This window comes from Balaenoptera physalus (assembly GCF_965194825.1).
Source record: "Balaenoptera physalus genome assembly, chromosome: 20".
In the NCBI taxonomy this organism is placed as follows: domain Eukaryota; kingdom Metazoa; phylum Chordata; class Mammalia; order Artiodactyla; family Balaenopteridae; genus Balaenoptera; species Balaenoptera physalus.
In genome coordinates this window covers 56700005-56711632 of record NC_138901.1, presented here as the reverse complement: position 1 = coordinate 56711632, position 11628 = coordinate 56700005, and the positions used below count along the sequence as shown (strand labels likewise).

The window sequence follows — 11628 nt, the reverse complement described above, 5'->3', positions numbered from 1 at the left end:
CCACATCTACACAGGAGCGATGGCTGGAGAGAATCCCCCAACCAGGCCAACTGGTCTCAGGTTTGGGGAGCCTGAAGTGTATATAATTGTTTTGGGGGTGAGAGCTTTTCAAGAAAATTATATTAAACTAGGTACAAAAAGTAATATTTACAGTGTAAAGCAATTATGCTCCAATAAAGATGAAAAAATATAATATTTACTGTGAAACAAGAGATCACAACTTACAAACTGAAAAGGCTGGCAAATGCCACAAAGGTTACAAAGTCCAGAAAAATACCTTACTGGTATCAATTAATTGCCTGCATACCCCTGTAATACTCTCCACAGACTGGCTACTGACTTTGTATATTTCAAATCTCATTTTTCCTCTACCACCCATGTACTGATAGTGACAAGAGCACTGGATGCATTCATATCACATGTGCCCTTGGGCTTTGCACCTTCACTGCATGACGCCTAGTGAGTGGGCACAGGTGACAGGAGTTTCCCTGGAAGCCATTCCCACACCAGGATGGCTGGGCTAGCTTAACTATGTGTGGAAGTGACTGGGAACCACATTAACTGCATTCCCATTAACATACCCTCGAATGCCCACAGCGACTCCAACACCGGGGGCGGGGGGAAGGGTGACACAGGGGAAGCTGGAGTGAAAACAGACAGTGGGCTTTACCATTTGCAGTTAAAGTATCTTGTTTTGGCAAGTTTTACAGAAGCATATGGCCGTGTGAGCACGTTGCTGGGACCCTCCCAGGGGCCTGCGTAAGTGAGGGGTCCTGAATTGTACATTTCATTAGCTTCATGGTACATTCACCTCTGAAACTGTAATTTTTGATTCCACATCTCAAATGGACTCTCAACCTGCCTAGAAATCCTATTCTATCCTAGAAGGTTTGGTTTCCTACTCCCCAAAATGAACATTTCACACCTTCTTTCTCCTCAAAGGACCTGTAGCTCTCTCCCCTCCAGCAATAAGCTTGATTCATTCTTTCTTTAAAAATTCTATTTTATTGAAGTATAGTTGACTTACAATGTTGTGCTAATTTCTATGTCTATTTCTAAGTGATTCAGTTACACACACACACACACACACACACATATATATATATATATATATATACGTTCTTTTTCATATTCTTTTCCATTATGGTTTATCACAGGATTAATTCATTCTTTGGGAAAACAGGAACCACTAGAGGGAAACTGCCTCATCCTTCCCACACTCTAAGTGACCCACACCCCCTGTCTTCCCCATCTCCCTGGGGGTGAGGAGTCTTCCCTACTACCTGAGACCCATTTCTCCACCTGGTAGCGAAGTCTACCCGCCCACCCACCCTTGGTTACTCCCACCAGCATCAAACACACTCTAGCAATCCTCATCTCTTTCTTGTGCTCCGGCTGCCAACAATGTTCCTCCCCATTCGCAGCAAAGCTTGACAGAGTTGTGTCTACAGCCACCGTCTGCATGCCTTCACATCCCATTCTCACCTCGACCCACTCGAGTGGGACCGCACGGAGTCACTCTCCCCCCAGGGCATCTGTGATCTCTAAGAGCTAAACTGGGTGGTTGCTTAGCTCCCTTCTTACTTGACCTCCCAGCAGCTTAGCTAGAGCTGACGGCTCCCTCCTTCACACACTCTCTTTTCTTGGTCTCCAGGTCACTTGGCTTTTCTGCTACTTCTCTAACTCTACATCCCTTTGACAAGTCTTCCTCCTCAACCTGACCTCTACGTGTTGGGATGCTCCACGTTCCTTCTCTTCTCTCTCCACACTCTCTCCCTAGGCACTCCAGTCTCACGGCATTAAAAGCCATCTATCTTCCAATGGCTCCTCCATGTTTACCCTCCAGCTCTGACCCCCCCAACTCATGAACAGAGATGAGTATAGTGCCCAACGTTTTTACATAATCGGCAAATGCTAGGACTTTTAGAGCATTTATAGATTCTCCTGCTGGGCAGACACCTGGAATGGCCTATCACACAATATTTCAAAGGGGCTTAATTTAAGCCTGCTTCTGTGAGCAGGGCAACTGGCAAGGCCTTATCCCAAGTTAAATTAGTCTCTCGACATATATTAATGATGTTCCTTTTTAGTGTATGATTTCTTTTCTTTTTTTTTTTTTTTCTGTTGATAGAAAGGGATACTGAAGTTCTTGGCCATCTCCGAGTAGGCTTCAGGGCTAGTGCCAGGGTTTTTCCAGATTGATGTTCACACACAGATCCAGAGAGTTGACAACATCATAGGGCTCTATGTGGATGATGTACTCAGAGCAACTCTGTGCTTGATTTACTATCATGGTCTTCTGCAAACACCGTTCATTATTTTCTTTAAATAAACCCACAGAGGTTACTCTGGATGAATATTGGTCTGTATCAATTGTGATGTTATATAAAATGGCCACTGGATTGTTTTGCTTAGTAGGTCTAAACTTCGCACAGAAGCAGAGTTTGAGGTTTATCTCATCATTCTTGATGAACAAAGTGATTTTTTTCTGGTGTGAAGGAAGCATCAGCAGTACTCTGTCACCAGAGGGGAACAACCTGTCCAAAGACACCAATGGACACATCGGTGATGGAATCCCCATTTAAATCTCCATGGCCATCCAGGGATCTCCCAAAGTACTGAAGATGGCTCCTAAAGGCTCCAACAGATCCCAAGATTTTCTGGGAATACCTCATGCAAATGCTGCCCTCACGACCATGGTAGATGTACACAGCTCCTAAGTTCTGATTTTCCAAAAGTGAACCAATGATCATGTCATGAAAGCCATCCAGGTTGACGTCTGAAAGAGCTGCAGTTGCTGAACCAAACCGAGCATTTTCAACACCCTTGGGGCCTTCCAGAAATTGGTGCCAATTCAAAACGCCCTTTGTGGTAGTGAACAGCTAGACTCTTCCCTCCTCTTTCTTTAGGTCATTTGTGTACATTGGTGCAGTGATCAAGAGCACATCTGTAATACGTCTTTATCCACATCGACTGAACTCAGCACACTACCAACTTAGGAGCCAACCTGGTTACCCCCGTGAGACTGAGTAACTGTGACACTGCCATTCTCATGAACACCGTACAGTACTACCCGGCCAGTACTATTTGTCCGAGGAGCACCAGCAACAAAGTGGACATTTTTTCCAATAGAAATTGAAGCCACAGAGTAACCTAACTATGAGTTCCATCTGCAGGCTTAAAGCCTGTTCTGATGGGACTGACGTCAAGCTGTTGTGGTGAAAAAACTTCAGGGTGAGGTCTATCAGAAAGTTAATCAGCTCATTTCCCACTGTCGATTTTACCCGGGACTCCTGTGGGGAAATTGGAACTGGGCACCTCAAGTCCAAGGGAGTCCCTGGGCCTCTTCATTCATCAGAGTGTTCCTCTCTTTCTACCATGCAAGAGGCTGTCTTCTTTTATTGTGTTTCTTCTTCTGTTTTAACCTAGGGCAATCTGTTTTCCAATATTCTTCCTCCTGACAGTAAGCACGTTGTTCCTTCCCCAGTGGGGGCTTACTTTTTTTCAGGTTATTCGCCTTCTGGGAATCCAATGCCACTGTGCCAAAAGAAAGTGGCATTTCGTTTTGCATCTTCTTTCTTCTGTTGTTGCTTTAAAAGTGTTCAACAGGGAACAACATCTACCAGTTGAGAAGGGTTCAATCAAGCACCATCAATCAAGGGTTCAATCAAGCACCATCTCATCTTCGCAGATCTCTCCTGATATCTGAGGCACTTTGCCCCCCAAAATGTCAAATTTACCATTCTAATATTTTCAGGGGCCTCAGGGTCTCCATTAGTATGATGTTTGTAGGCCTGATAAATCTTTTCTAAAAATTCCGAGAGTTCTTCATTTGTTTTGCTGAATTTCTTGAATTTTGTTCAAACCCTTTTGCTTTGGTTCCCGTTTTCAAAGCCCTGCCAAGGTGCACTAATAAGCAGTGCTCTAGTAAGGGCCTTCTTCCCTTGCTGGGGTCCCAACTGGGTTCAGCTGTGGGGGCTGCCAAGTGGGCTTCAGGTGTGAAGGAGCCTCCCTGTAAAGGAGGGTTGCAATCTTTCCAATTAAACAAGTCTGAGAAGCCCCGCCAACTGGCTGTTTGCATTCAGGCCCCCTATGAGATAACGGCATGAGGGAAATCGCCCCACCCCAGGAGTGCCTTCTGGCCCAAACTGGGTGCCCAGTTGGGTCTTATGTGACAATACCAGACCAAGTCCCTGTGCCCCAGAAACTAACAAACACAGGACTTTCTAATTGATTCCTATGATGAGGGGAAGTCCTGAGCCCCAGTGTCAGGAAGTGGGGCTGGATAGGAGTGCAAGGTGTTGGAAGGAGTGGATATATTGGCATAGTGGTCAGAGCAGCTAAGACAGCTTGCTTGGATGGAGGAGTTAAGGTTTGAAGCAACATATTCTCGCTCTCATTCCCTTCCTTTTTTTATTTTCCCTGATGTAATAGCAAAAATGCTTACACATAAAGGATTTCATTATTCTTCCCTGCTTTTTCACAGAATAGCCACCATAAAATCATAAATGGCAATTGATCATTTCTAACCATCAAAAGGATGACTTTTTGCTTTGGCATCAACCAACCAGGCTGAATTCTGGGATGGGGCTTTTGGTGATTTTAGGAACCAAGTGGAACCTTTCTCTTCTCTCTGGGAATGTCCCACAGACTTCTTTTTTTCCCCCCGTTGTTCCTTTCCTCCATTTGACATCAGTAAAAGCTCTAAATATCGCAAAATTGATTTGGTTGTAAATGGAGAAACAGTACCAAACAAAATGAAGTGAAAAACCCAAAGGACAACAGAAAATCCTAAATAAATCCTCAAGTTTGGTCTTGGGGTTTTACATATACCAACGACACAGGAGACCACAAATGATATAATTAACACAGCAAGGGTAGCAGTACATGGTGCACAGGGTCCCAAGATAACCATGCCTAAACCCCTTCTGGAGATCCTAACAGGTACTGTGGCCACGCATTGTTTCAATAAAATATATTCGTCCCACTCATGAGTTCTTGGCTGTAATCCGGTCATTTATCAAAACGTGCCTCAGAGGGCTTTCTTTAGGGATAGTTGAAACATTTCCCCATTTTTGAATACAGAAATGTAAGACAAACAAAACACAAATGGCACACACAAACGCTAGCATCCAAAGAAACAAACGAACTGGTTCACAAATTAGGTAAAAGTTCAGCAACTCTTTCCTCTCTCCAACAAGGTACCCCCACTCAAATACAAAACAAATTGGCTTATTCCAGACAAAAAACCCCAAACATAGAGGAAATAAAGTTTCCCGCTGTACACACCGGAGTGACTTACCCTACAGTATGGAGCCCATTAGTTCCCAGACGTGGATTCCTTGCTCCAACTGCCAAGTGCTGGGGCAGTCGGTGCTGCTTCGGCGAATTTTGAAGGGCAGATCCTCAGGACGAGTGGTCCTGGCAGCTGCTAGGGCCTTACCCGAGAATTCCCCAAGCAGGGCCAGCTGGGCATGATCAGCAAGGCTTGCTCACTGCCACAAGCCAATAAATCAAGAGATGAGTTGTAGGGGGCAAGGAATAGCTACTTTACTTGGAAAGTCAGCTGACCAAGAAGATGGTGGACTTCTATCCCAAAGAACCATCTTGCCTGAGTTAGAATTCAGCTTCTTTTATACCAAAAGGGGAGGGAGTAAAGTCAAACATTTCTTGGTTCTGGTCAGCCTCCAGAAGGGATGTGTTAATGTCTGCCTTCCAGCACAGGTGGACCTGGTCAGGAGGTTTCCTGTGAACTAACAAGGGTATTTTATCTTAATGCTCATGACCTGGGAGGCAGGGTTCCCAGAGACGGGCCATTATGTGTAATTTAAGATTATGGGCAACATCCCTTTAGTGATTAAGTTGTAACAGAACACAAAGGTTCTTCCCTATTACGTGATCACCCAGAGTAAAGTAGCCCTTCACTCTCAAGTCATTGCCACGACCAGTTGTTCCCGGCCCCACCCTCATAACCATCTTAGATTATTTTCTGCTTTCTTAGTTATTTTCTGTCTTCTCCCCGCCCCCACCATAATGTAAGTGTAAGGAGAGCCCAGATCCAAGGCACCCTCAATGCCTAACAACACTTGGTGCACAAGAGGCCCTCCATAAATAGCGGCTTCGTGACTGAGTACAGCGGCTGTGCACACCGACATACAGATGCCCAGACAGTTGTAGAGTTTCCTTCTGGGGGCCACTGTCACGCCTTAGAGTTGAGAAGAGAGCATTCCCAGTCGCTGACACGATCCAGAGGCGAAAAAAAAGACCCCAAATCTATCCCAGATGAAGCAGGAAGATGAAGCCCAGATGGAGCTGGAAGAGACAGGAGACAGGATCCAGAGGCAGAGACCCAGACCCAGACTCCGAGTTCCAGAGAGAGGGACTGAGAGGGACCAGACTCAGCGAACTAGAGACGCGGGCCCGCGGCAGCCCGGGCAGCAGCCGGAGAGTGTGCCCGGAGGAGGGGCGCGAGCGCGGGGGAAGACGGCGGAAAACCAGCGCTCGACCCCGGGAGCCCCGGCCACCCCGCCACCGCTCACAAGTGGCCGCGGCAGCTGGCGGGAGCCCGGCCGCCCGCCGGCCCGACGCGTGCGGGATCAAAGCGGCCGGGAAGGGGCGGGCGGGGAGTGGCAGGAACCTGGAGGTGTGAGCGAGCTTCCCAGGGGATGGCCGGAGCGTGGGAGCACAGAGGGCCGGGAGGCGACACAGTCCTGGAGAGACGATCCCAGAGATCGAGACGCAGACGCGGAAAGAGATGCAGAGGCCGGAGAGACCCGGAGCCAGAGATGCAGAGACCACAGAAGACCCAGAGAGACCCAGCGTAGCAGTTGTGAAGAGGCCTGGAAAGAATGTGAAAGAGACAGAGACGCCGATAGAAGGCGGGACAAAAAGGCCGTGACCGGGGACTTAGAAGAAGAAGGCGGGCTCCAGAGAACAGAAACTGAGAGAGAGAGCGAGGAAGAGAAAAGGAAAGAGCCAGGGCCTTAGAGCTCAAGGGGCGGAGGACCTCGCCCCTCCCCCGCGGAGGGCTGAGAGGACCCCCGGGGCAGGGATCCCAGCGCCGGGTCCTTTCTCAGGGTCACGCCTGCGGAGGTGCGGGCAGGGGGCGGAGGAAGGGGTGTGGACAGCCGGACCCCCAGGCCGGGAGGATGGGAGTGTGAGGACGTTCGAAATCAGGGTCTGGATCCGGCGCCTCAAACTCTGCGACAGAGTAGAAAAGCTAAGTATTAATATTAATATTGGGCAGAAATCTTAAGATGCCTTTCAGATACATCAGAAAAGACATCTTTGGAGAAAGGACGAAAAGTCGGAGAGTGCATTGGCCGGGAATCGAACCCGGGCCTCCCGCGTGGCAGGCGAGAATTCTACCACTGAACCACCAATGCCAGTGAATGCCAACCTTCGGTAGATCCCACTCAGTTTGTAAGGAGTCGAGGCGACCATGGCCAGGGAGGCTTTATGGCCAGGAAGGCTTTATAGCCAGGGGCTTCGCAGAGAAACGGTCCCAATAGTTGACATGGGTGGAGCGCCAGGCCATCCTTCCTCCCGCCTGGATCCGGTCACCCGGCCATAAAGTCGCCCCATATGGCCAGGGGCGGCCCCACACCCGGGTGCGAACTGCCGCCGGGGGCCCCGAGCCTCGCGTGCAGGTGAGAAAAACTCAGCCCAGCCCAGGTTCCCAAGGAGGGGGGCAGCGGGGGGTTCTGGGGCCACACATCTGCGCTCCCATTTGGCTCAGGTAGGGGGAGGTGGGATGTGCTGGGTTCCCTGATTCCAAATGGGAGCGCCCTCCCCAAGGTCTGTGTTCCCCTGGCTCGGACTTTGGCAAGGCAGGCTCCGTGAAAAAACCAAGCTGTGGACGGGCGCTGGGAGGGCTCGGAGGAGCCCCATCCGTCTCTGACTCCACAGCTATCTTCTGACTCGGTCTGCAACGCCACCGTGTCTTTCTGTGTCCTTGTCCCTGGCATTCTTGCTGTCCCGTTAAATCTCTGATTTTATCTTCTCAGGCACTTTGTTTTGAAGTCTCCAAGTCTCACGCATCATTCTGCAGAGTGGCATGCTCTTGGTTTGAGGTGGGTGTTGATCCCTTTTTTATTCCCTTTCTTATCTTTTTAAAAAAACTGCCTGCTCCTTGTCCCCCCGTAATCACGAGGGGTCCCCAGGAGCAAGCAACACGAGCGCACTTGTATCAGGTGTCCTGGCAGGCGTACACCTGAATCTCCTATAATTAGTTTTGAATCAAATACTTCCAAGTGGAAAGATCTCTCCACCCGTGCTTCAAAGCCTTGCTTCCTCTTGCATGAGGCTTCCCCCACCCCAGTCCAGCCGTCCCTCACGATGACCCTTTCCCAGAGCACCTACTTCACTGTGCTTCTAAAATAGCTACTTGACAACACATCAGCGTTTTCTACCGAATCTTGCAGGAATAAACTGGGCCTCCAGTCCATATCTCAGTATGAACGGTCCCAGCCTAGACCAGTGCCCAGTGGGCACAATGAACACGCAGATATTGGGGAACTGAATATGATTGACTTAGATTGAACAGAGATTCTCTTCCACCTGCAGACAAAGTCCCAGTTGAATAAACGGATCCAGCCAGCACACTCAGGTGGCTCATTATCTCAAGTAGGAGGTGAATTTTGGGGAAAGATGTATAGGATCCAGCCTAGGGGCTGAGGGGTGCTAACTTTTCGATTTCAGGGTTAGTGGGGGGTACAGTGAGCTCCCAAGAAAGCTGAAATAGTGAACGGGGGGAACTCTGAACTCCACTCCTGAGTTCTATCCCCAAATTACTCAAACTCTCTCTTCTAATTACCTCCTCCCTTCAGCTGGGTCCCGCCTCATTATACAGCCTTATGGTCCTTAAACAGCCGGTGCTGCACTGGCCTCTAATTTCCCACACTCCCAGGCCAGTTCCACTCGTACCCCTCCCCCTTGTGCTCCTCCCCTTTCCGGGAGCCTCGTGCCCAGGGTAGAGTCGGGCAGGAGCCAGGTGCCGAAGGGGCGGGTCCGGGTCTTTACCACCCCCTACTCGGGAGCCTGTGAGATATAAGGCTCAGGGAGAGCGGGGACTCGGTCCACACAAGGGTCCGGAGGAGCGATGGTCACCCGGGATCGAGCCGAGAATAGGGACGGCCCCAAGGTGAGAGACGGGAGGGGAGGAAGCAGAGGTTCCTGGGCTGGTCAGGGGACAGGGTCCCTGAGATGGAAGGTCAGAGAAGAGGCTGGAGATGCAGGTCTGGAAGGGGGAGAGGTGCGCGGGGGACCCGAGGAGCCAGGAGCTGGGGAGGAAGCTGCGAAGTATGGAGAAGGGGTCAGCGTCAGAGCTGGCACTCGGTGGGCGGCAGAAGCAGAGGTCTGGGGGGGGTGGGTAATGGCAGTTGACACCTTGCGGCCTGGCGGGCTTGGGCGGGGGTCAGAGTCCGAGTAAAATAAGCAGGAGGAGCACAGAGCTAAGGGAGTAGAGTGGAAACAAAAAGCGGAGAGGATAGGCACTTGCTCCACGCGGGGTGTGAGCCGGAGCTGGGCCAATGCAGCTTTGTAAGAGAAGGTCTGGAGGGCATTGGTTCCAGAGGCCCGAGCCCAGGTGGAAGATTTTAGAACCAGCGGAGAAGGGTGACCGCACAGACGGGTTAGTGGGAGAAGAGGGGGCGCGGTCGCGCTGGGTATCTCCCTTTCTACACTCAGGGCCACCAACTCAGCCCGGCGCCTTGCGGCCCACGTGTCTGGGCGCAAAGAGGGCCCCCAAAGTTCTCCACTGAGACAGAGAAAGACTGCACGAGACGGAGACGTAGAGAGAAAAGAGGAGGAGGAGACACACAGAGAGGGGAGGAGGGAGGACAAGAATGAGAGAGGAGAATGCAGAAGACCCGGGAGAGAGAGGAGGCGAGCTACAGAAATTGACCCTAGGGGCGTTGGGAGGGGGAGCGGAGAGGGATCGAACGGGCCCGGCCTTAGGTTCTCTGGCGTCTTGGGGAAGGGGTGGAGGCCGGACTATCCCAGCGGCGGGATTCCGACGCCCGCGCGGCCGCGCTGAGTCTCGGTCGGGTCGGCCCGCTCTCCCTTTCCTGCTGGTCGCAGATGCTGAAGCCGCTTGTGGAGAAGCGGCGCCGGGACCGCATCAACCGCAGCCTGGAAGAACTGAGGCTGCTACTGCTGGAGCGGACCCGAGACCAGGTCAGTTCTTCCGCCATCATCGGACTCCCAAGCATTCCGTCCTCCTGTCTCAGGGCTTCCCACTTGGGTGGGGGCATATGCTGCTTTGGCGACCCTGGCCCCAAGGCATCCTGACCCTTCGAATCCCATCCCAGACCCCTTCTCGCTCTCAGAACGCGATCTTCATCGCCACCCCTCGGGTCTGTAAGTTTCACACCCGGCTCTGTAAATTTCATTCCCGGGGTCAGTCAGTTTCAACCTCTGGGTCTGTAAATTCTCCCTCCTCCTCCCCCACACTCCCAAGATAGCCAGCGGGGTGGTTAATTTCATTCCCCGGGTTTCCTGTTCAAATCCGCTCCTCACACTGTGTGGGTTGGTTTCATCCCCTCGGGTTGGACAGTTTCGTCTCAGGGTGGGCCAGGACCATTCTTGGTCATCTCCACTCCGCATTCGGTAGCGCGCTCTGTGGTCCGCGCACAAACGCGATCCAGGGGCACCCCCAGCTCCCGCATCCCCCCTCCCTTCTTCCCCCTGCCACTTTCCCCCTCTCTCCCCACCCCTTTCTGTCTCTGCGCCCTCCCCTCCCATCTGTAGAACCTCCGGAACCCGAAGCTGGAGAAAGCAGAGATACTGGAGTTCGCCGTGGGCTACTTGAGGGAGCGAAGCCGGGTGGAGCCCCCGGGTACAGCGCGGGGGTGGGGCAGCGGAGGGAGGGAGGGGGGAATTCACTGGGGCCCGGGCCGGGGTAGATGGGGCGGACCCTGTGGTGGACGGTGGGCTTGGGGAGTGGCATGCTCCGCTCCGAGGCGAGGTTAATAATAACACCCGCGCGTGTCTGTCTCTGTGTCTCCCTCATTTTCTCCCTCTGTCGGTCCATCTGGCTTCCTGTCTCTGTCTGTGCGCCTGTCCGGCCTCGGTATCTCTGCGCCCCGCCCCTTCCCTCCCTCCTTCTGGGACCCCTGCCCTGCCCGCCCGTCCTCCCGCCGGCCGTACCCGCTGCCGCGGCTTCAGGTGTTCCCCGGTCCCCAGCCCAGGACGCCGAGGCGCTCGCCAGCTGCTACTTGTCCGGCTTCCGCGAGTGCCTGCTTCGCCTGGCGGCCTTCGCGCACGACGCCAGCCCGGCCGCCCGAGCCCAGCTCTTCTCCGCGCTGCAAGGTTACCTGCGCCCCAAGCCGCCCCGGCCGGAACCGGTAGATCCGAGGCCCCAAGCGCCGCGCCCGCCGCTGGACCCCGCCGCCCCAGCGCCTGGCCCCGCGCTGCACCAGCGCCCCCCAGGGCACAAGGGCCTCCCTAGCCCGCGCTGCGCATGGTCCCCGTCCCCCTGCTCCCCCCGAGCCGGGGATTGCGGCGCGCCGGCCCCCCTCACCGGACTGCTGCCGCCGCCGCCGCCGCCGCCTCACAGACAAGACGGGGCGCCCAAGGCCCCGCCGCCCCCGCCGCCCGCTTTCTGGAGACCTTGGCCCTGAGCTTTGG

General features: G+C 52.7%; 1 protein-coding gene across 2 annotated transcripts; it reads left to right on the top strand.

Moving 5' to 3' along the window:
• Positions 1-7556: 7556 nt before the first annotated feature.
• HES7 (hes family bHLH transcription factor 7) lies at positions 7557-11621 on the top strand (the record flags this gene model as incomplete). Of its 2 annotated transcripts, none has more annotated exons than XM_082440523.1 (5): positions 7557-7649; positions 8007-9142; positions 10081-10176; positions 10750-10837; positions 11167-11621. In XM_082440523.1, exons 2-5 carry the CDS (start codon positions 9101-9103, stop codon positions 11619-11621), a joined length of 681 nt encoding a protein of 226 aa, XP_082296649.1. In that variant the 5' UTR covers positions 7557-7649; positions 8007-9100. The 2 variants fall into 2 exon arrangements, with proteins under 2 accessions (XP_082296649.1, XP_082296650.1); XM_082440524.1 differs by having other exon boundaries at positions 7563-7649; positions 8007-8072.
• Between the last annotated feature and the right edge of the window lie 7 nt (positions 11622-11628).